At 40.1% G+C, this 23,457-nt stretch overlaps 1 protein-coding gene across 2 annotated transcripts in view; it reads left to right on the top strand.

Moving 5' to 3' along the window:
• Positions 1 to 23,457, top strand: part of si:dkey-233k19.3 (dynein axonemal heavy chain 11) — a 40,884-nt gene that overhangs the window by 1,695 nt on the left and 15,732 nt on the right. Inside the window, exons 6-60 of one of the 2 annotated variants that reach the window (XM_061675829.1) lie at positions 63 to 274; positions 424 to 645; positions 717 to 884; positions 1,216 to 1,332; positions 1,439 to 1,576; positions 1,654 to 1,760; positions 1,860 to 2,055; positions 2,318 to 2,419; positions 2,507 to 2,902; positions 3,105 to 3,437; positions 4,178 to 4,432; positions 4,514 to 4,683; positions 4,764 to 4,986; positions 5,052 to 5,168; positions 5,250 to 5,336; positions 5,441 to 5,599; positions 5,778 to 5,861; positions 5,962 to 6,120; positions 6,205 to 6,327; positions 8,244 to 8,366; positions 8,884 to 9,108; positions 9,799 to 9,890; positions 10,330 to 10,456; positions 10,543 to 10,683; positions 10,831 to 11,064; positions 11,405 to 11,536; positions 11,765 to 11,925; positions 12,006 to 12,162; positions 12,259 to 12,404; positions 12,488 to 12,604; positions 12,683 to 12,821; positions 12,902 to 12,994; positions 13,171 to 13,365; positions 13,440 to 13,517; positions 13,626 to 13,758; positions 13,903 to 14,030; positions 14,276 to 14,424; positions 14,574 to 14,724; positions 14,817 to 14,948; positions 15,445 to 15,618; positions 16,183 to 16,387; positions 16,538 to 16,703; positions 16,771 to 16,873; positions 17,219 to 17,458; positions 17,538 to 17,699; positions 17,799 to 17,992; positions 18,158 to 18,320; positions 18,743 to 18,894; positions 18,930 to 18,967; positions 19,037 to 19,194; positions 20,793 to 20,954; positions 22,151 to 22,384; positions 22,561 to 22,707; positions 22,826 to 22,939; positions 23,016 to 23,159. In XM_061675829.1, the coding sequence (XP_061531813.1) occupies positions 63 to 274; positions 424 to 645; positions 717 to 884; positions 1,216 to 1,332; positions 1,439 to 1,576; positions 1,654 to 1,760; positions 1,860 to 2,055; positions 2,318 to 2,419; positions 2,507 to 2,902; positions 3,105 to 3,437; positions 4,178 to 4,432; positions 4,514 to 4,683; positions 4,764 to 4,986; positions 5,052 to 5,168; positions 5,250 to 5,336; positions 5,441 to 5,599; positions 5,778 to 5,861; positions 5,962 to 6,120; positions 6,205 to 6,327; positions 8,244 to 8,366; positions 8,884 to 9,108; positions 9,799 to 9,890; positions 10,330 to 10,456; positions 10,543 to 10,683; positions 10,831 to 11,064; positions 11,405 to 11,536; positions 11,765 to 11,925; positions 12,006 to 12,162; positions 12,259 to 12,404; positions 12,488 to 12,604; positions 12,683 to 12,821; positions 12,902 to 12,994; positions 13,171 to 13,365; positions 13,440 to 13,517; positions 13,626 to 13,758; positions 13,903 to 14,030; positions 14,276 to 14,424; positions 14,574 to 14,724; positions 14,817 to 14,948; positions 15,445 to 15,618; positions 16,183 to 16,387; positions 16,538 to 16,703; positions 16,771 to 16,873; positions 17,219 to 17,458; positions 17,538 to 17,699; positions 17,799 to 17,992; positions 18,158 to 18,320; positions 18,743 to 18,894; positions 18,930 to 18,967; positions 19,037 to 19,194; positions 20,793 to 20,954; positions 22,151 to 22,384; positions 22,561 to 22,707; positions 22,826 to 22,939; positions 23,016 to 23,159 (8,777 nt within the window). Of the gene's footprint in view, positions 1 to 62; positions 275 to 423; positions 646 to 716; positions 885 to 1,215; positions 1,333 to 1,438; positions 1,577 to 1,653; positions 1,770 to 1,850; positions 2,056 to 2,317; positions 2,420 to 2,506; positions 2,903 to 3,104; positions 3,438 to 4,177; positions 4,433 to 4,513; positions 4,684 to 4,763; positions 4,987 to 5,051; positions 5,169 to 5,249; positions 5,337 to 5,440; positions 5,600 to 5,777; positions 5,862 to 5,961; positions 6,121 to 6,204; positions 6,328 to 8,243; positions 8,367 to 8,883; positions 9,109 to 9,798; positions 9,891 to 10,329; positions 10,457 to 10,542; positions 10,684 to 10,830; positions 11,065 to 11,404; positions 11,537 to 11,764; positions 11,926 to 12,005; positions 12,163 to 12,258; positions 12,405 to 12,487; positions 12,605 to 12,682; positions 12,822 to 12,901; positions 12,995 to 13,170; positions 13,366 to 13,439; positions 13,518 to 13,625; positions 13,759 to 13,902; positions 14,031 to 14,275; positions 14,425 to 14,573; positions 14,725 to 14,816; positions 14,949 to 15,444; positions 15,619 to 16,182; positions 16,388 to 16,537; positions 16,704 to 16,770; positions 16,874 to 17,218; positions 17,459 to 17,537; positions 17,700 to 17,798; positions 17,993 to 18,157; positions 18,321 to 18,742; positions 18,895 to 18,929; positions 18,968 to 19,036; positions 19,195 to 20,792; positions 20,955 to 22,150; positions 22,385 to 22,560; positions 22,708 to 22,825; positions 22,940 to 23,015; positions 23,160 to 23,457 lie in introns of both variants that reach the window. The other variant, XM_061675830.1, reaches the window with a different exon arrangement.

The following is a 23,457-nucleotide window of genomic DNA, read 5'->3' as shown; positions in this document are numbered from 1 at the left end:
ACATTCAACTTTTAAAAAATTACTTAAATTTGCTCTCAAAAACAACTTTTGTTTCTCAAAAGCACTCGAAGAAGCAGAGGACATTGACCTGTATCTACAGCCACTGTGTGTTCAACTTTCTCAAATGGAAAATCAAGGATTCGCACACTTTGAAGCCTCCATCCCTGCACTGTTTCATCTGTTATTCCTCATCTTGACTAATTGCCAACCATATCAAAGGCCCACACGAATCGTTGTCTTACTTCAGCAGTTTTGCAATCTGCTCATTGAACAGGTATGACTCGTGATTTTACCTTTGTAGTTATTGTCCTAATACTGTATATACAATAAATGTACACATTATTTTGCACTTTGCTTCTGTCAACCATGTGTGACAGCAGAGGTTGATTTACACTTTTACAGGTGTTCTATTTGATCTTACAGGCATCTACATATTTGTCTGCTGACTTATTACTGCGAGAAGACCCTGAGGAAGGTCTACACATGGTGAAGAGGGTGATAAAACTCTTCAGATGTTTCAAAGAGAGTTATCAGAGTCAAAGGGAGAGGTTGGCAAGCCGTGCAAGACATGCTCCGTGGGATTTCCCATCTGTCATGATTTTCACACGTTTCAACATCTTCCTTAACCGCATGCTACAACTGGAGGTAAGGTTAAAACTTCATGTATTTTATGTCATTGGTTAGGTTGCACTCCATTTGTTTTTTCTTCATTGCAGGACATTTTTGAAATAATGCTGGAATACAAAAGAATGGAAAAACTGGAATTTGGTGGGCCGAAAGGCAAACTCTACAGTGAGCGTGTTGCTCAGATGTACACTGAGTTCAGTGAGCACTGCCTGAAATTGATCCACTGTGATCACAACACTCTTGACTGCAACGGCCAGGTAAACTTTTCTTGAATAAACATAGGTTGTATCTAATAAGGTTTTCTTCACATTAGTAAATGTAGACCAAATGCAAAACAATATTGTTTTTACACTGTAACAATACACAATATTTATTCCTGGAAGGGGCGATCCCTCCATCAGTGGTCCTTTCTCGAGATTTCTTTTTTTCCCCCAAAATGGGGTTTTGAGTTTTCCTCTGCTTGGTTGGGGGGGTTTTGATTGGGGGATGTAGCCAATGTTTGTCAACTGTGGGCCTGCCAAGTCCTTTGAGGCGAAGTTTGTGTTAAGGCCTATACAAATAAACTTGACTTGAATCTTGATTTTACAGGATTTTGAGAAGGAATACACAAATTTCAAAGTGAAGATTGTGGACTTTGAATACCGATTTGCCAGCCTACTGTGCTCAGCGTTTAAGGATTGTGCAGGACTAGAATCAGCATTTAAAGTAAGAAAGACTGGCTATACTGTGCTGTATCGAAACTAGTGCAGACAGCTCACCCACTGTGACAGCAAACGATCATGGCATCATATTCTCTGGTATTTGTCTTTAGCTGTTAACAATTTTTGGACCTTTCCTTGAAAGAGGACACATTCTACAAGTATTCAGTCCCAACATTCCTCTACTGCTGCAACAATTCCGAGATGAGCTGGACAATTGTAAATGGCTCTTTAAGTCACAAGTCGATGAGGTAGGTACCAAAAGCTGAATTAATATTGCTAAAAGGATTAATGTAACACTCCGTTACTATTCTCTTGTTATTTACAGTTGGAAAGTTGTTTGGGAAAGAACATGACTCGTATGTCTGGAGTGTTAAAATGGGCAACAATGATCAGAGAACGCATTAAAGCCCCATGGGAAAAAATGAAAATTGTGTTTAAAAGGTTGTGTGAAATGACTACTTAATTATACATTTCATATACCCAGATGCAGTACTGTGCTAAAGCTCTAGACTTATTATTCAGCATTTTCAGATCTGAGGGAGGCATGGATACAACAGAAGAGCACCACATATCCACGGAGATGATTAGTCTTCTACACCAATGGGAGGAAGGTGTTTATACTGAGTGGTGTGATGGTTTGGAGCAGGTTTGCCAGATTAACCTGAAACAACCACTCATTTTTAGAAACTCCTCAAATGACCTCATCGCAGTCAATTTCAATCCCAAAGTGAGTTCCCTTTTCCCCCCCCCAACAGACACCCATAGCACTGTTCTTGCTCCTAAATAGTCAATGCAATTCATAGTGAGTACATTTTATTGATCCTTAAAAATAGTCTTAATTTCTATAATATACCACTGCACCCCCACCCTTCGGAGTTGCACCCCCCACAGTTTTGGGAACCTCTGCTCTATTTGATTCTGCCAAAAACCTAGCCCTGCCCCTCAGTCCAAAGGGTCAGGTGTCACAGATCTTTATTTCTGTTCCTCAGCTGGCTGAAATCTTGAAAGATGTGAAGTACATTCAAACGCTCAACCTTAACATCCCTGTGGCAGCCATGACTGTTTTTGAGAAGCGTGACCTTTTCACAAAGGTTAGAAGCTCACATGCACTCAGCAGTACCTGTTACTATTTTGTCGGTGTTTAAGAGGTTCTCATTAATTATCTGGATATATTTCAGTATGTGAGCAGTCTGCAGCTAATCGTGCAATGGTACAACAAACTCAAACAGTCTCTCCTCGAAATTGAACTCCCACTCATCAGAGATGAACTGGCCTCAGTCGACCAATTACTGAAAAGAGCGGAGACCGACGTGATGTGGCAAGACCAGGACTGCTGGAGCTTCATAAGCACCACAAAAAAACAAGCCGAAGACCTTGTTAACCGAGTCGTTAGAGCAAAGGAGAACCGTGATGCCATTCAATCAATGATGAAGAGATGGAGCAAACACACTATGTTTTGCAGAAAGGACAACAAGAAAAGCTCACTGCTACAGCTTGAGGACAGGGGAGACCGTGTTAACAAGATATATAGCTCAATAAAACAAGATGGAGACTCCATCCACAAGTTGGTCCAGGTGCTTCACAATTTGTGGCAATATTCTCTCTTTTATGTCGGTCATATTTTCCGCATGTATACTCACTAATCCCAACATTACATGTACTGGACCTGTAAAATCTAAAAGAAAACAAAAAGCAGGAAGGAATCTGCATCTAATAACGCTGCATGTTGCATATGTATTCTCTCCTGTTGTCCACAATGCTGTGAACAATCTTTAGGAGAACATGGTGCTGTTCAATGCAGACCCAACTTCAGACGCTTGCCGGGCCTACATGGACTATGTGGACGAGATGGTGGTCGAGGGTCTTTTCGGCTTCATCGGTCACTCACTCCAATTCTTTGTGGACAACATGGACTCATATCCCAAGCAGGCCCCTCTATTTGAGGCTCATTTGATGCTTACGGATTCTGGGATGATCTTCCTTCCATCACTGGAGAGAGATGCAGGAGATGGCTTCTATGAGCTGTTAGAAGGACTGGTTGGAGATATATTTAAGGCAGCAGTGAATATCAACAGGTTGGCTTCTGATTTTAGCGTGGACAACTATCAGGTACTGAATTTCATTGGCTTCTGTAATACAATTAGTGATGGGCATTTGACAGAATTTCCTCGATTGACTATTAATGATCCATTAATTGATTGATGAATAGTTATTTTTAATGCAATGGGAAAATGTCTTTCAATGTTTTTGATGTGGTAGGTGAGGAGTTGCCATAATGTGAATGTGACTCAACTTCCTATAGCTAACATGTTTTTGTTCAAGATAGCAACTACCTGTAGTTCAGAGTTCAGACTAAATTAACAATACCTTTTCTGGTTGCTCCCAAGTAGTGCACTTTGTTTTTTCTTACTTTCTTCAAGACATCTACTGTACACACAATCAATAGAGTTCTTAATGATAAGTTAATTGATCAATCAATTAGAATGCCCATGTCTTAATTGAATAGATAATGTACTCCACAACATAATAGTTTGATTTTAGAATACATACAGGCAAGTATTTGTAGAGTTAGACGCATAGATCTCCCCCTTGTGCTGAATGATAAACCACTTTAAATACTTTACTGGACTCCGGGGCATTGTTACAATATATAGATAGACTTTTATTTGGTTGTCCATCTGCTGTTGCTGTTGTTGTAGAACTCTGGACATAAGGAGGAAGGACCCTCCAAAATAAAGAGGCTATGTCAAGGGAAAGAGTAGAAATGGAAAGCCAAAAAATGTCTTCACTTTCCACAACTGCCTTAAAGCATTTTAGCAAACAACCGTCATGTGATTGAACCCATACAGGATGTAATGGAAGACATGCTTGATTTGTTGGATTTGCGGAAGGACGTGATGGAGAGAGTTGAGAATGTCCGCAACAAATCCATATCTTACCAGAGACAGTTTGATTGCTACACCCATTTGTGGCAAGATGACCGGGCAGAGTTCCTCACCCAGTTCCTCTTGTATGCACGAGTGCTAACACCTGAAGAGGTGGAGGCTCACAGAGCTGATATTCTCCCAGAGAGCCCTCCTACCGTTGATCAATTCAAAGAACAGGTGAAAGGCGTCTTCACCTCATCAGCTGCAAAAATCATATGATATTTGCATTTGTAAATAACAGTGTTCTTAACTTTACAGATTGATTACTACGAGGACCTGTACTCTGAAACATGCAAACTTGAAGATTCCAGAGTATTTGATGGATGGTTTCGGGTGGATATTAAGCACTTCAAAGCCAGCCTCCTAAACACTATTAAGAAGTGGAGTTGGCTTTTTAAGGAGCACCTCTTGACATATGTCACGAACAGGTCACCATTGACTCTGCTAAAATACCAGAACAAAGAAAACAGTCTTTGTGTCATTCTTACATTTCATGTTTTCCCTTCAGTCTTGATGGCCTTCAAGGATTTGTCCGTACTACTGTTGAAGGGCTTGCTAAGTGTGTGCCAAAAGGAGACTACCAGAGTCTGGTGGAAGTCATGAGTCACCTCCTGGCCATTAGAGACAGACAAGTTGTCACCGACAAGATGTTTGAGCCTTTAAGGGACACAGTGATCCTCCTAGAACGGCATGGAGTGACCATTCCTGACAAGGTCCATTTTCAGCTTGAGGTAATGGGGGGGGAATCCTTTTTATTTCTTGAATCACTTGCAACTGATGAAAACACACTTGTTAGGAACTCCCTGAAAAATGGAATGGGGCTAAAAAATTGTCCTTAAAAGTGAGACATGAGGTCGCTCCTCTGCAAAATGAAGAAGTGATGGTTTTACGAAGATGCTGCTTGGAATTTGAGGTCACGACTCATCTCTGTCTCTTGTTTATGCATAAATTCTATATAACATAATTTGATGTAAAAATTATATTTCTTATTCAGGTGAAACAAAGCCAATTCAGGGACATCTTCAGAGCAACTGCACCTTTCAGTTACAAAACATCTCATCCCTACATTAGTCTGGATAAAGTAGGAATTGAGCTGTGGCCTAAATATGGTTAAAAAATAGAAAACAATTCGCAATAGTGATAACAGATTTTCTCTCTTCTCTTCTTTTCTCTATTCTTGTTTAGTCTGAAAAAGCAATCCGAGAAATGGACAGAGAGTTGTCAGTGTTGCAGGCCTCAACACACCTATTTGACGTCACAATTCCTGAATATAAAGACATCAAGCTCTGCAAACGCGAGATCATTGTTCTCAAAGAACTGTGGGACATTGTCATATTTGTGCATGTAAGTAGTGTACTAGTTATTTTAAGAACATGGAAATATAGCTAAAAGCCCCAAGAACCAATAACTCAATAATCTGACCAGCCTACTGTCTTGGTGGTCATTGATTCTCTTGCCACTAAATGCCCAATTAAGCTCCCTCAGCCTATTGACCCCTATGCATGTGTCTTTATCTATACAGACCAGTGTGGAACACTGGACAAAGAGCAAATGGAGGCAGATAAACTTGGAGCAGATGGATGTAGAATTGAGGGGGTTTGCTAAGGTTAGATCACCAACAGTGCACATCTCTCCAGTCATGCACCACTGCTTTGATGATGACATTAGCCTAATAACTAATCATGGTTACAAACCCGTCTGTGTAGGACATGCGGAAGCTTGACAAAGAGGCTCGTGTATGGAATGTGTATTCCGGTTTAGACCTTTTTGTGAAGAACCTGTTGACGTCACTGCGAGCTGTGAGTCAGCTACAGAACCTTGCAATACGAGAGCGTCACTGGGTGCAACTAATAAGGACAATGCAGGTGCATGACTAATTAAGAGCAATGTCTTGCTACATGGAAATGAAACTTTTCACATGAAAGTTTTTTCTTTTTATATATATATAGATGAATTTCACTGTGACTGATCATACCACCCTGGCGGACCTTTTGGCTCTGCAACTTCATCTTTACGAAGAAGAGGTCCGCAGCACCGTGGATAAGGCAGTTAAAGAAATGGCCATTGAGAAGGTTCTTCTTCAGTTGTTTATGCATGATGGTCAATCGTATCACGAAAATAATCGTCACTAACAAAACTATTATAATAATCTGAGATTTAACACACTTGTCTCCCGTCTTTTGGTTTGTGTGTTTGGAAAGGTTAAAAGTATATTTTTCATCAGTTTGGATAGGTCTATTGGTACAATTCTGGTCATAAGTTTACATACCCTGGCAGAATTTGTGAAATATTGTCAATCTTTTGGCTAATATGACTGATCATGCGGAAAACCTTTATTTTGCTTTATTTAGGGGTAGTGGTCAGGTGAAGCCATTTGTTATTACCTCAGTGTGAGTGCCCTTTTTAAATTATAATGACAACTGAAATCACCCGCATGGCCCCCATCAAAAGTTAACATACCCTTCAGTGGTTGGCCTGGTAACAGGTTTAAATGGCTATTAAGGATAAGTTTCTACACCCTTGAATTGTGTGATTGTAATTAGTGTCCATGTAAATATAGTCAAGCTCATGAGGGACACCTACACATTTCATCCAGGGGCTACACTGACTTGGCTGCATACTGATCTATGCAGAAAGCAAAAGAACTGTCAAAGGACCTTTGAGAAAAAGAAGTTCAATTTTGAAATCCCTAAATGGATATAAAAAGATATCTAAAGATATCTTTTATATATAAAGATATCTAAAGATTTGAAAATCGGTAGTGTTCAAACTCTGATAAAGAAGTGGAAAATTGGTCATTCTGTTGACACCAAGCCACTGTTAGGTAGACCACCAAAGATTTCAGTCACGACTGACATGGAGATTGTTTGGGATCTAAAGAGAAACCCAAAATCAACTTCAGCTGAAATGCAGCCTTCTTTTTAAAAAACACGGTGTGGCTGTCTCAAGATGCACAATGAGGAGATACTTGAACAAAAGTGGGTTGCACAGTTGAGTTGGGAGAAGAAAGTTGTTACTGTGCCAACACCTCAAAACAGCCTGCTTACAGTATGCCAAACAGCACCTAGAAAAGCCTCAAAACCTTTGAAACAACGTTATTTGGTGTGATTACACTCAAATTCATGGTCACAACCATAAAAGCCGTATTTGGAGAGGAGTCAACAATTCTTACAGTTTGATGAAAAGTACGTTATTCCTTCTGTGAAACATTGAGGTGGATCTCTGATGCTTTGTGGAGGGATGAGCTACAACAACACATGGAATATTGTAAGAACTGATGACAAGATGCAGCACGTTAGCAGAAAATATTGGAGGACAATTAGCATTCATGTGCTCGGAAGGTGCAAATGTAACAAACTTCTGACTTTCCAGCATGACACTGATCCAAAACACAAGGCCAAGTCAACTCTTCAGTGGCAACAACAGAAAACAGTGAAGGTTCTGGAGTGGCCATCACAGTCTCCTGACCTCAATTTCAATGACACACAGTGGGAGATCTCAATCGTGCAGTTCATGTCAGGCAACCCAATAATTCACGGGAAGTGGAGGCTTCTTGCCAAAAAGTGGTCAGCTTTACCACTCGAGAAAGTAAAGGGCCTCATCTGCAACTATCACAGAAGACTGCAAGCTGTCATTGATGCTAAAGGGGGCAATCCACAGTATTAAGAACTAAGGGTATGCAAACTTTTAAACAAGGACCATCTCATTATTTTCTTTATTGCTGTGTTTTTTTTAATTATACTGATATTTTGAAATGCGTTATAGTTTAATTTTTAATCACTTTAAAAATAAAATAAATGTGTATTGCATGATCACTCTTTATTTTATTTTTTATTTTTTAAATAGTACACATATTTAAAATTTTGGCAGGGTATGTAAACTTATGACCGCAACTGCAGATGAACCTTGAATAAGTAAGTTCTTATTAGCAAAAAAAAAAACAAAAAAAGCAGTTTGTGAATAAAAAAAGATTGCTCTTTAATTTCAGGTTGTGACAGAAATTAGTCAGATATGGGCATCAATGGAGCTTTCTTATGAAGATCATTACCAAACCTCTGTGCCCCTTCTCAAATGTGACGAGGAGCTCATTGAGACGCTTGAGGATCATCAGGTAAATTGCTCTGAGAGTCTGCTCAGAATTACCTTATCATCTCAAAAAGGCTGTAGCTGTAGCACGCAAGGACTAGTTCTCAAGATGAGATGTCTGTGAGAAACACTCGTAGTTAAATGCTGAATGTAGACGAGAATGCAGAATGGGGCCGGTCTGTCTGACTGGCAAACAGCACAGCTGAGGCAGGAGAGGTCCCTATTGAGTCGTCAGATTTACAGCCGCTATTGCACATGGGGCATTGTTACACCGCGGTGGTCTTTGTACATGTACACCAGATGCAATGGGGGGGTTGTAGCTAGCAATTAGAAGTCTTACTACTTTAGTGCCCCTCTCTTTGTGTAAATAGACTGTATCCTCCCCCACTTTTTTTGTGGTGTGACAAGCTGATGAGATTGCTTGAAAATGAAACTGGTGCATATGAGCTTATCAAGATGTGACCCCCTGCAGATTACTGTTTATGGTTGTAACAAATGTTAGATAACCATAACCATTCCAACTCTTTGTGCCCATCCTTAAGGTTCAGCTCCAGGGCATCTTTCAGAGCAAGCACATATATCACTTTCTTGGCCAAGTTGTGGAACTTCAGAGACAGCTAACAGTGGCTGACTCTGTGCTGATGGTCTGGATGGAGGTGCAGAAGACATGGGCCTACTTAGAAAGCATCTTTAAAGGCTGTGATGATATCTGCCAGCAACTACCAACAGATGCACACAGATTTCGAATGATCGACGCTGAATTTCAGGTCTGCGCTTGCATTAATACACGGGGGAACACAATTTTTATTGAGTTATGTCTGACAACTGTTTTAAACTATTTTTTGGGTGCAAAATCCCAAACTGATCTTAGTTTTTCTTTTTCACGTCAAGTTTTTGAACAAAGTGGAACAAAGGAAATATATACCTTTATAAATAAAACACTAAGATGGAATAGTTACAAGCTTTGAAAACAAACAAAAAACTGCGTAAAACGAACTAGAACTTAAAACGGTCTTCCGATGGTTACAAGGTTAAGAGAGAAGCCAGCACAAATCCTCTTAACTCCCACTATGCTAGCTTTCTGTTTGCAGATATTGATAGTACTGACCTATTGGGAGCTGCACACACCTTTCACCGCACTGCCTCAATTGTGACTGCACAAACAAGTTGCCACGTAGCTGTCAATGAGTCCAATCGTAATCAGCTGACAAGTCTTACTACAGCTAGTCAGTGGATTTTTGCTTTTTTGGAGGGTAAGCTGTGGAGCAAAAACTTGACGTGCTAGAAGAAAAATGACTGCGATTTTGGAATGAGCATGCCAATTTTAGTTTTAATCAGCATAAAAATATAACTCAACAGAATTTTGCTTTCTAATTGTTCCCCAGTGTAATTGATTTTCTGGACCAACAGGACTCCAATTGAATCCAGTTTTTTTTTTTTTTTTTTTTTTCCTTCAGGAATTAATGTTGGACAGTGCAAAAACCAAACATGTCATTGAAGCCACCAATAAACCCAAACTATTTGAAAAGTTAGAGGATTTTCAGAAAAGGTAATTTAATTTTATTATTTAAACATAGCGGCACGGTAACGACTGGTTAGAGCGTCTGCCTCGCAGTTCTGAGGACCGGACTTCAATCCCCGGCCCCGCCTGTGTGGAGTTTGCATGTTCTTCCCGTGCCTGCGTGGGTGTTCTCCGGGCACTCCGGTTTCCTCCCACATCCCCAAAACATGCATGGTAGGTTAATTGAAGTCTCTAAATTGGCCCTAGGTGTGAACGTGAGTGCGAATGGTTGTTTGTTTATGTGTGCCCGACGATTGGCTGGCGACCAGTTCAGGGTGTACCCCGCCTCCTGCCCGATGATAGCTGGGATAGGCTCCAGCACTCCCCCGACCCCTGTGGGGATAAGCGGCTCAGAAAATGGATGGATGGATGGACCTTTTAAACATAAATACTATTATCATAATTCCGAAACCATCTGTTTTAACAGGCTGGCTTTATGTGAAAAGGCTCTTGCTGAATACCTGGAGACAAAACGACTTGCATTTCCGAGATTCTACTTTATATCATCTGCAGACTTGTTGGATATTCTCTCGAAAGGAAGCCGCCCTAAAGATGTACATTTTTGACTTTCTCTTGTTTCTATAGTAAGAGCCACCTTTCAATATTGACTGTACATTAAATATAATTTATTATTTTTCAGGTAACGTGCCACCTGTTAAAACTATTTGACAATATGTCTGATGTGGAATTCTCCAAAAATCATACTAAAGTTGCTGAGGGCATGTACAGCAAAGAAAGGGAGTATGTACCATTCCAGAAGGGATGTTACTGTAATGGAGTGGTAAGCTATTGCGATAAAATATTATATCTAGAGTAGTATAGTGTTCATATTATATTAATCTCAAGGCAAATTCCATAATATTCAACTGTATGCTAATATTTCATTGTTAAAACGTTTGCATATGCTGTAACATGGCTATCGTACAAGGTGGAGGTATGGCTTGCCTGTCTGGAGGATTCCATGAGGGAAAGTGTTAGGTGTCACCTGTCTGAGGCTGTATCTGTGTACGAGGAAAGGCCCAGAGAGCAGTGGATTCTTGACTATCCAGCCCAAGTTGCTCTGACTGCATCACAGATATGGTGGAGTAACGATGTGGAGCTTGTGTTTAAAAGACTGGAAGAAGGATTTGAGTCTGCTCTTAAAGACTATAACAAAAAACAGGTGAGAAGAGGACATATAAATGTTTTTCATGCCAACATAATCGCATCCGATTTAATGTCAATTTTGCCAGTGCTGTGTCAGGTTAACATGTCCTTGACTGCTGCTTTAATAATCTTATCTTCCCTGTAGCAGATGGATTAGAGCTGTCATGCAAGACCAGTGACAAATGGACGATTCCCAGTGATATTTTAGTCACAAGCTGTTTGTGCCAAATTATCTAGTTGCAGTGTCCACTTTCATATACTGTACTGCAGATATTCTGAAAACTGAAGTGTTAGACTGTTAATGTTTTTCGATAACCTTTGATTTATTTCAAGTTGTTCTTTCCAATCTCCCCCAGGTTGCTCAACTAAATGTGTTGATTAACATATTGTTGAGTGAGCTGAGTCTTGGAAACAGACAGAAGATCATGACTATTTGCACCATTGATGTGCATGCGAGAGATGTTGTTGCCAATTTAATTGCCCAAAAGGTGAGCAATCTGTGATTCAACTAACTGTAGAACAGGCAAATTTGACCTGACCAGAAAATGATATTCACTGTTTGAAGACTCGATTTTTTTTTTTATTGTTAGGCTCATTTTATTTGACTAATGGAACTAAAATTTTTAATCAGTTCCCACTGTCATATTTCTTTGTCCTGACGGTGATTGCTTTGCTACAGCATACAGTAGTTTGTCAGTTGTCACTTGTATTTCTAGATCACCACCTCGCAGGCCTTCCAGTGGCTTTCCCATCTCCGACACTGCTGGAATGAGCAGCAGCGCCACTGTTTTATTAACATTTGTGATGCCCAGTTCGCTTACCTTTACGAGTATCTTGGAAATACACCACGGCTAGTCATCACTCCCCTTACGGACCGGTAAGAATGCTGGCCATTGTCATTCAGAAAATGTATCAAAGGTTTCAAAATACTGCATATTTATTTCTTTATTAATTTAGTTGCTACATCACACTGACTCAGTCACTGCACCTGACCATGAGCGGAGCACCAGCGGGTCCTGCTGGGACTGGCAAAACCGAGACCACAAAGGATCTTGGCCGAGCAATGGGTGTCATGGTCTACATCTTTAACTGTTCTGAGCAGATGGACTACAGGGTTGGAGATTTCACAATCAACCCCCTTTGTTTATTTTGCATATTGTCAAAAATGCAATTGTTAATTTGGTTTTCTCTCTATTATTTTCGTGCTAAGTCAACAGGCAATATCTACAAGGGTTTAGCCCAAACTGGAGCATGGGGATGCTTTGATGAATTCAATCGCATCCCTGTCGAGGTTTTGTCCGTTGTTGCGGTGCAGGTGAAAACGATCCAGGATGCCATCCGATCTAAAAAGAAAAGGTGAAGAGATTAATCGTAATGTATAAAGCCTTATGCACAAGGTAAAGATAACTGGTACCACTAACAGGTTGACGTTTCCTCAGGTTCCTGTTTCTGAATACAGAAATTGTCTTAAAGCCCTCTGTCGGGATCTTTATCACTATGAATCCGGGCTATGCAGGAAGGACAGAACTACCTGAGAACCTGAAGGCTTTGTTCAGGTAGAAATTATACACCCTTATAATGTGTCATTAAGTATCTTTAGTTTAAATATGTGCTTTATCTTCATGCTGTCATAGACCCTGTGCAATGGTGGTACCGGACATTGAGCTCATCTGTGAGATCATGTTAGTGGCAGAGGGCTTCTGTGGTGCAAAGCTTCTAGCCAGGAGGTTTACTTCTCTTTACGTTTTGTGCAAAGAGCTTCTTTCCAAGCAAGTAGGTCAATGTAGTTTGCCACATTGTTATACATATATATTTTTACTTTAGCATTAATCTAAATACACACCTTTTGTTAGGACCATTATGATTGGGGTTTACGAGCTGTCAAGTCTGTTTTGGTCGTGGCTGGTGCGCTCAGAAGAAGAGATAAGACAAAACCTGAGGATCAGGTGATGCATTAACACTGGAAAGAAAGGGTGCTGTGTGCTCAATACATTTATTATCAAACAATTTCAGCAGAGATTATTATCCAAATTTGTGTGTGCAAACAAGATTTCTTTCAGCTTTCCTCAGAAGAAATACTACTATACTAAAAAAAACATTGATGCAACAACGTATTTCTTAGGTGTTAATGCGTGCGCTGAGGGACTTCAACATGCCAAAAATTGTGACTGATGATGTCACCATCTTCCTTGGATTGCTGCGAGATCTATTTCCAGGCCTGGAAGTAGAGAGAGAAAGAGACTGGGACTTTGAAAACGAAGTAAAAAATACCACAGTTTCTCTCCAACTCCAGCCAGAGGAAGCATTCATCCTCAAGGTATGCCTCATAAATGCTTATCTTTTAAAATAATTAATGAATATCCAAAATGTCATCACATCTCTTTTTTGAAGGTGATGCAATTGGTGGAACTCATGGCTGTGCGTCATTCTGTTTTTGTTGTTGGAAATGCTGGAACTGGGAAAAGCTCGGTTAGATATACACAGTTTTACCGTACTTCTTAAAAATACATCCATCGCTTATGCAGTTACTGTGTAGTAGTGTCTAACTTCCGGCATACTGTACTCACTTTTCACTAGATATTGAGGGTTCTCTATAAAACTTACTTAAACCTGAAGAAGAAGCCTGTCTGGAATGACCTCAATCCAAAAGCAGTTGTCAGAGATGAATTGTTTGGCTTCATCCATCCTGCAACTCGGGAGTGGAAAGACGGCAAGCATAATTTATTTGAAATAAAAATATATTTAAATCCATAAACTACAGTGCTCATTCGTATTAAGTGTGGCTAAAGACCCTCCAGTCAACATGAAACTAATACCTTGCAATCTCCTTTCCTGTTTGCTTCCCCAATGTAAGGTTTGCTTTCATCGCTGATGCGAGAGCAAGCGAACATGTCCCACCTTGGACCTAAGTGGATTGTGTTGGATGGAGACATCGATCCGATGTGGATTGAATCACTCAACACAGTGATGGATGACAACAAGGTACCTCCCTCCTGTTCACTCATACACTTTTGTACAACACATAGTAACCAAGGTGGTACAGACAGAAAAATATGTTTCTTTCACCCTTCTTCAGCAATCATTTCCTGGAGTGAGAGTACTTGGAGCTCTTTTTTTTTCCAGAGCAATGAATCATGTCACTGAGCTGATGAGATATGTTTTCATTGTTTAGGTTATGTCTAGCTGATCATTATTTAGGAAAAATAAAGCTGTATACAATCTTTCAGGTCCTGACTCTTGCTAGCAATGAGCGGGTGCCACTCACCTCATCCATGAGGCTTGTTTTTGAAATTAGCCACCTGAGAGCAGCCACTCCTGCCACTGTGTCCAGAGCAGGAATCCTCTACATCAACCAGCAAGACCTGGGCTGGAATCCGTGAGTCTTAAACAATTGTTTTCCATTCCTTAGCTGTGAGTGGGACATGGTGTGACATGTGACGTGTTTATTTCATTATTATTTTTTGCTAGATGATGTTGACATCGTAATTGCTTCAGCTCATTAATAAATTATAAATCTTCGCTCAGATATGTCACCAGTTGGATTGACCAACGAAAACGACAAACAGAAAGGGCCCACTTAACCATTCTGTTTGAAAAATATGTCCCACGTTGTCTTGAGAAGATGAGAAACACCTTTAAGACAATCACTCCAATTCCTGAGAACTCTCTGGTGCAGGTACATCACACAGGCAGCAAACGTTGATTTCCATTTTGCCTCGACGAAATAACCAAGACAGAACTTATCTGTATTTCTCTTTTCTCATTTAGACACTCTGCACTTTGCTCGACTGCCTTCTAACCCCAGAAAACATTCCATCTGACTCTTCAAGGGAGCTTTATGAGACCTACTTTATCTTTGCCTGCATTTGGGCTTTTGGAGGGGCATTGAGTCAAGACCAGGTATTCATTTTCTAATGTATTAAATGATTTCATTTTTTTTTTTGCATCTCAGTTTATAGGTGAATACTTACATAAAATAGACTACCTATAATACATATATATATGTATTTGGGTGGAATAAAATCACCCTCCAACATAAATGATGTACGGATTAAAAAAAAGCATACCTACGTGATACTGGTGATGATATTTTATTCTTACATTTAATACTAGGTTTGCTCATATTTCACTTTTTTGTCTTTCTAATAAAACAAACATACAGTAAGATGGAATACGTCAATATACTTTGTTTATAATGATAATAATAATCATGCATTACACTTATGTAGCACTTTTCTAGGCACTCAGGAAAAGGCACTCAATTGCACCCACTATTCATTCACTCACATGTTAACAGTTTAAATTACCAAAAATAAAGCTTGACAGTCTTTAATTTGGAATGGCCCTGTGCCTTGAGAGTTAGCACTAAATTCTGAAATGTTTTTTGATTATCTAGCTCTTTGATTACCGGCTGGAGTTCAGTAAGTGGTGGAGCAAAGAAATGAAGACGGTGAAGCTGCCAGCACAGGGGACAGTGTTTGACTTCTACATCGATGGTCAAACCAAACGCTTTCTTCCTTGGAGTGACATTGTTCCTCCCTTTGAAATGGAAACTGGCACACCATTACAAGTGAGAACACCTCACTCTTTTCCCAAAATACAAAATGTTTTCACAGGTTTGACAAAGTGTGATATACACAATCATAAAAATGAACATTTTTAAGACGAATAACCAACAATGATCAATAAGCACATATTAAAAATCTACATATGCCTCAGTGAGCATAATAAGTAAGGCTAAAGTCACTTTGAGAGGTTATGACAGGGGTCCAGTGGTTGATAGGCTTGCTACTGTGTGTGATTACCCTCTAATACACCCCATACCAGACTGTGTGGGGAGGAAGGCTTGAGCAACAAGGCTTGAGCTATCACCCACGCTCTTTTGTCTTTCTTTATGCTCTTGTATACAGCTGTGAATTCTCCAAAGGGTCTTGCTGAACCATAATTAGTGGGGTTTTGTTCCCAGCAAATGATGCTATTATGACAGAATAGTTGTGGTGTACTGGTGAAATACGAGAAATTATAAATCACATCCAATTCACTGAACACGTCTGTCAATAAATCACTCCAAAGAAAGCCCTAATAACCATGTATGCTTCTGTTCCCTGTCCTCCTGCTGTTTGTATGATTGTAGGCTGTTCTGGTACACACAGCAGAGACCCTACGTCTTCGCTACTTCATGGACTTGTTGCTGGAGCGGAGACAGCCGCTTATGCTTGTGGGGAACGCTGGAGTAGGGAAAACTGCACTTGTCAGGAATAAGTTAAATGATCTGCCAGAGAGTTGCACAACTACAAAAGTACCCTTCAACTACTACACAACATCCCTGGCTCTGCAGGGTGAGTCGGGGGAGGTTTCGGGATGTGAATTGTTCCAGGTTGCAAATGTATGCTGTAGCGCCATCTGCTGGTACTTTCCAATCTCTGAGCAGGTGTGAGGAGTTTAGTTGTTCCCTTAAAATAAAATCATTATTTTTGTTGGTTTTGCAGAGACCCTAGAACGTCAGTTAGAGAAAAGAGCAGGCAGAAGTTACTCACCTGCAGGCAGCAAAAGGCTAGTGTACGTCATCGATGATATGAACATGCCAGCTGTTGACGCCTATGGAACAGTGCAGCCTCACACACTCATAAGGCAGCATCTGGATTATGGGCACTGGTATGGAGGCACATTTTTACTATTGCATTGGATTCTGCTTTCTCATGCATTTTTCACATAACGGCAGGTACGATAGACAAAAGTTGTCCTTAAAAGAAATACACAACACACAATATGTTGCCTGTATGAACCCAACTGCTGGGAGCTTCAATATCAACCCAAGACTACAGGTATGTTTGCAAGTTAAAATTTCAAAATACAGAGAATAATTTTTTTTTTTTTTTTTTTTTTTTTTTTTTTAGCAGTAATGTGTTCTGTGTACATATTACATTCTGACAGAAGTTGTGCACAGGATAATTAAAACTTGAGCTTAACTGGTTTAGAATATGGAACTAAATACTGTAATGGATATTATTTACTTGTAAGATATATTAGTATTTAGTATATTGGTGATCCCATTAATTTAAGACTAATAGTCTGAAATTAACTTGACTTATAGTGGATGCTTTTAAACAGGGCTACAGGTACAATAAAAGGACTATCAATCAAGATAATGTAATATTTTCTTTTAACAGAGACATTTTTCCGTATTTGCGGTGAACTTTCCTTCAGCCGAGGTTCTGATGTCCATCTTTGGGCAGATCTTGAGCTGTCACCTGACACAGTACCACTTCAGTTTGCCGGTTCAGAAGAGCATTGCAGCAGTAGTGCAGGCTGCAGTAACACTCCATCACAAGATGGAGCTTAGCTTTTTACCAACAGCCATCAAATTTCACTATACATTCAACATGAGAGACATGTCTAACATCTTTCAGGTAATGCTGATTGTACGATTGTAATATTTTGCTATAATGCCTGTGAATAAAGCTAAGTATTAGTGTGTTTGTGGTTCAGGGCGTCCTCTTTGCTCAACCTGAGAATGTAGAAAATAGCACTGATCTGGCTCTGCTGTGGCTCCATGAGTCCTGCAGAGTTTACTCCGACAGGCTATTAGATGTCAAAGACTTGCAGCTCTTCCGGAAGCTCCAGATGGAGACTGTGCATGAATGCTTTGAGGTGCAATACAAACTCGGATTCCAAAATAATAATAAATAGTTATTGGTCAACAATACTGACCAGTAGTCCCAAATAAATTGATATATTTTGTTTATCCAGGGATTTGAGGATGAAAAGGTGACAAATCAACCCCTTCTCTTTTGCCACTTTGCCCAAATGGGCAAGGAATCCTCTTACACGGCTGTCACAGACTGGTCTGTGCTCAGGACCATCCTCACTGATGCGCTGGAGAGCTACAATGAACTCAATGCATCCATGAATCTTGTACTGTTTGAGGACGCAATGCAACATGTGTAAGTACTGTCATGATATATAGCACATGATCGGAGCGAGTGAATATTTCGTGTGTTTGGTAATATGTTTACTTTTTTGAACTTATATTTGTTTTAGTTTTTTTTTTTTCACAAAAGCAAGTACAGTAATGTGAATTCAAGCGAAAAAGATCTTGTCGTTGCCAGCTGTCGCATCAGTCGCATCCTGGAGTCTCCGGGCAGTCACGGCTTACTGATCGGGGTTGGGGGTAGTGGGAAGCAGAGCCTGACTCGTCTGGCTGCTTACATTTCCTCTGTGGAAGTCTTCCAAATCACATTACACAAAGGTTGCAGCATCCAAGACCTCAAGGTAAACACTGATGCAAGATAAACATGATATCCAGTATATTGCCATAAAACATGATTTTCCCTAAATGTTCTATCAATAGTCAAGACCCTTGAATTTCATTGGTTTTATACAAAACATCCACAGTTAATAAACCAAACTTGAAAAACCGTGATCAATATTCCCATTGGCTTCTTGCATGATATTGATGTAATTCCATTTTGTTGAGCTTCTCTGTTTATGCAGCAAATAATTGTCAGATATCATTAAAGGTCACTGGAAAATATTTCAATATCTTGTTAATGAAACAAGGTTTGTGGCTGACTGTAATCATTTAAAAACATTAAAAGTTCATATTGTCATCATGTGGGTTATTGTATTGATTCCAGTAAGATGTTTAATCATTTCCATATACATATGTTCATTTCATTTGTGGTTTTGCTCAGATGAATCTAGCGGGTTTATTCCTAAAGACTGGCGTGAAGAATCAGCGTGTAGCTCTTCTTGTGACGGATGCACAAATACCCGATGAGCGCTTTCTGGTCATTGTTAATGACTTACTGTCATCAGGTCTGATTCTCATTTTACATTTATTCTTGTTCAGTGCTTCTGTAGTTTTTTTTGTTTGTTTAGCACAGAATCCATTTTTAACCTATTCACTCTCTTAAATGATTGTGAAATCTGCCGCTGCATGAATAATGAATATTGATCCTAGCAGTTCTGATGTTTGTGATAATGACTGCGTCTCCTTGCAGGAGAAATACCTGAAGTCTTCAGTGAGGAGGAAATTGAGGGGATTGTGTCCTCTGTGAGAGTTGAGGTCCGAGCTCATGGGTTGCTTGACACTAAGGAGAACTGCTGGAGGTTCTTTACTGACAGAGTCCGACTTCAACTGACGGTCCAGTTTTTCCACACTTAAGAAGTATTTTTAAACAAGATTTGAATGTAGCCTCACTTCAGTAATGCCTCTCCCCTTGAGTCTCTGACCAAAGCCACGCCCCTCACTAATGGGCACGAGCACTATTCTCAAACATGGTCATTTATAATGGCATGCGATTATGAAAGTGTGTAATCGCAATAAATGCTCAAAGAGAACGCATATCCAGCCTTATCAAAATAGCAAGCAACTGCTAGCAACTAAGCTAGCATTAGCACTGTAAATAAGCCTATGTTAGCCACGGCTGCTACGTTGGGAGCATGACTTATTCGTAATGGAGTATTACTCTAACACTAAACACTTTGAAGTTGTATTTTTTGGAATACACAATCAATTAAAAAAAAATCCAAAATAAGTGTTAAACGTACCTGCTAAGAGGAAATGTTTCTGCTAACTGCGTCGCTTTTGAATCCAGTCAGCTGCATGAGTTCCCTTCACTCTGCTTCAGTTTGCTAGTCTTTATGCCCATGGTTGGCAATCCAGAGGTGAGTATGCCGCCAAAGTTTCAGCAAAGCTCCTGAAGACCAAGGTAACCGGTCAGCACAAGCCCGTGAGAGTGTGTCCGCTATGATTGGCTGACGAGTGCACGGCAAATGATTGACAACTCGTCAGACACGCCTTCTGTCTATGATTGGGTGTTTGTCCTTAGGTAGGTGGTTTCTTAAAAATCCGATTGGAGGTATAAGGCGGGGCCAGACAGGGTTGCTGTTTTTTTGTACAGATAATTTATTTCACTCACTTACCACTATTGCATTATACTGACAGTTGTAACAAATATGATCAACTTTTTTTGCAAACTACTCATGACCACACTTGTGGCATGAGATCTTGATTGTGATATGCCTGATGTATCTTCCTAAAATAACATATTTTTCCTAACCTTTAGAACATTTGAATTTGCAGTTTAGCTTGAAACAATGTTTTAGGGAAACATACTGTATCGATTACACAATGGTTTTGCGGAAAATCTATAGCTATTAACGTTTGTTTGCGAAGTGTAGTTTATACACTTATTTATTACTGTACTTAGCATTAGTTTCTGAACTGCTAACTCTCAGACTAGACAGAGACTTAATATTTGATTAGTAATTAAACTAATATGTGCCATTAAAGCAGATAATTTGTTACATATGCATATTCTTGCATTTAAGCTATTCACAGCTGCTGTTTAAAGGCATTACGGCTGACAAGATAAATTAACAAATCGAGTCAAACCGCGAGGTTAAAAGGAAGTAAATTCTTGTCTGGATCCACAAATTTGTAGTCCAGCTAATCCTTGTGCCAGGGTCTCTGGTCATGGCACCGTCTGCTTCATCCAACTGGTGAAGTGTCTGCCTGACTGCATGCCAAAGTGAGGAAAGCGGGGGAGAAAGAGGAGGTTGCCAGTCATCTGTTTTCCTTTAGGATGTTTTGGTGATATTGCTGCTCTCTTGATACTGTATGTGTTGCTTTTTCTCAGAGAACTGACACTGCCATTGTTAAAGCTAAGTAAGCATGCAAATGTTAATTGCACATTCAGTATTTTGTTTGAATTCGCTTTGTGATTCTTTTTGTTATAGGTGGTGGTGTGTTTGTCACCAGTTGGAAATGAGCTCCGACTAAGGGCCCGTCGATTCCCCGCCCTCATCCAGTGCACCACCATTGACTGGTTTCATCTATGGAGCTCAGAAGCTTTGCAGTCGGTCAGCTATAGATTCATCCAGGAGATTGATGACATTGAGGTAACACTTTATAACTCACAGTAAATTATCAGTTGAAGACAGCAATATTAGTTGCCAGAATGGTAGTGTTATCAAAGATGCAAAAACATTTTCTCCATGACATAGACATGAGTAGACCATAATAAACCTCTTTTAATTACTACAGTGCAGCTGGATTAACATTTTCACAGATCCCTCATCATTAGTTCTATGTTGAGGTTCTGACAAATTGCCGAACACATGCCCGAAGACGCGCAGTGAGTGCACGCATCACATTGTTTTCCATCATAGCAGTGGAGCGATCACAGTCTGGGATCATTTATGTTAATGAGCAAAGAGTGATTAAGCACATAACGACCCACTAAATAGGCACAGCTGTCACAACCAAGAATTGTCCTCACATGTACGCACATGCCAGATTGCTACTTTCCACTGAAGTGAGTGTGCGCATCTGTCCCTGTGGGGATGTTGATCAGGAATTAATAATAAAAACAGCTGCAAAAAAAAGTCATGATGACTTGTGTGATACATAGTGGTCATCTATTACCATGTATTTCCAGTTGATTTTTAAAAGACGAGAAATTAAATAATTAGTTTTGTGTTTGGTTGTGCACGACCTTTAATTGCAAGGCAATCAATGGCTTTATTTGGGTTCACTTCTCATAGCAACATAGTTTATTTTTCAAAAAGCATTATGTGTGAAATTAATTAATTAAATGAATACCATATTTCCTACTTTCTCCGTAATCATTAAGAATGTTTTTGTGAGTTATGGTTGAGGGTGATCTTTGTATTTTCTGCATTTGCTTCGCTTTAATTGATTGCTAACCGTGTGATTAATGAAGCCCGCGTGTCATTGAGTAGCTTAGATACGATGAATACCTCATCACAATGTCGTGCCGCAGGCATTGTAGGTAGTGTTTAAAAACGTGAAAGGCATTAGATACTGTTAACATGCTCCTTGTTTCACAAACTACTGTCTGTCTCTGATGTCTCTGAAATTATTTTCACAGAGGTTTCAAAGCCTAATCATTTCTGCTAGCTACACCTAAATTTCAGATTGAGTAAGTCAGGGCCACCCTAGTAAGATGGAAAACTTGTAGATGAATTCAAAATTTATGAAGATAATATTTCAGTCCCCATCAGCTTGCGGATGTTAAACTCTACTCAATCCACCTCACCCTCTTTCCCCCCTGCTTGTCTGCTTGTTTTTACAGCCTGCTGTCCAGGAATCCATCAGTCTTTTCATGGCCTACGTTCACACCAGTGTCAACGAAGCAAGTGAAAAATACCACCGCGATGAGAAGAGGCACAATTACACCACCCCCAAGAGCTTTCTCCAGCAAATCACCCTGTACACAAACCTTCTGCAAAAGTCCCGGGCCCAGCTCCAGCACAAGATGAACCGGCTTGACAGCGGCCTTCAAAAGCTCCAAAGCACTGCTGCTCAGGTAAGTGAAACAATTTCCTGTACACTTGAGGACAATATGATTCAGGTAGAATGCTGTAGTATGGAAATTACGCTAAGCTTTAATTTATGATCCAAGTCATGTTGCTTCTTACCATCCCTGAAGTACAGTGGATCACATTTTAAAGCATGTGTAACAACCTTGTTTTTCTCTTTTAGGTTGAGGACCTGAAATCCAAACTAGCAGACCAAGAATCAGATTTGACCTTTAAGAATCAGAATATTGAGGCTCTTATTACAAAGATTGGACTTCAGACTGAGAGGGTTAGCAGCAAAAAAGAGGCAGCAGATGTTGAGGCACAAAAGGTGAACTAACACATTGTATTCTTGATTTTTCTGGTCTAGTCACAGCTTTTCTTGTATAATCAACTTCCTCCTTTTAAAAATTGAAATGCAATTACAGTAATTTATCTTGTTTGTTTAGGTCTCTCTCATCCAGGCAGAAGTGTCAGTAAAGCAAAGGGATTGTGAGAAAGACCTAGCCAAAGCAGAGCCGTTACTGACAGCTGCCACTGCAGCACTCAACACCCTCAACAAGGTACTTGGTGCTGTTAAAAAGTCAGTCAAATCTGGAGTCCTTCTGCAAGCTGTAAAACATTTACAACTCTTTTTAGGTAAATCTTACTGAACTGAAGGCCTTCCCCAACCCTCCCCCAGCAGTTATCAACGTAGCAGCAGCCGTGATGGTTCTTCTGGCTCCACGCGGTCGGGTTCCTAAGGATCGGAGCTGGAAAGCCGCGCGGGCCTTCATGGGCAAGGTTAAGCTGTCACCTCGTCAGTCACATCTGCCTGATGAATGCCAATCTAATTTTTGTGCTCGCCTTGACCCCTGGCCCCGCTCACCATCGCTCCCATACTTAGATTACAGCAGGATGGCTCCATGAATATGCTCACACACTAGGGGAGGCGGCGCACTCTCAACCCCCACTATAGACATATTTTATAGCTCTTAAAATTCAATGGGTCTTTAACCTTTTCAAGATTTGTTGTCACAGCAGGATAACATATTTATTTGAATTAATGTAGAGGGGTCTTACCAAATTTTTCAACTGACTT

This window comes from Phycodurus eques, chromosome 4 (genome assembly GCF_024500275.1).
Source record: "Phycodurus eques isolate BA_2022a chromosome 4, UOR_Pequ_1.1, whole genome shotgun sequence".
NCBI lineage: Eukaryota > Metazoa > Chordata > Actinopteri > Syngnathiformes > Syngnathidae > Phycodurus > Phycodurus eques.
The sequence above is the reverse complement of the archived record's forward strand: the minus strand, read 5'-3'. Positions and strand labels throughout refer to the sequence as shown.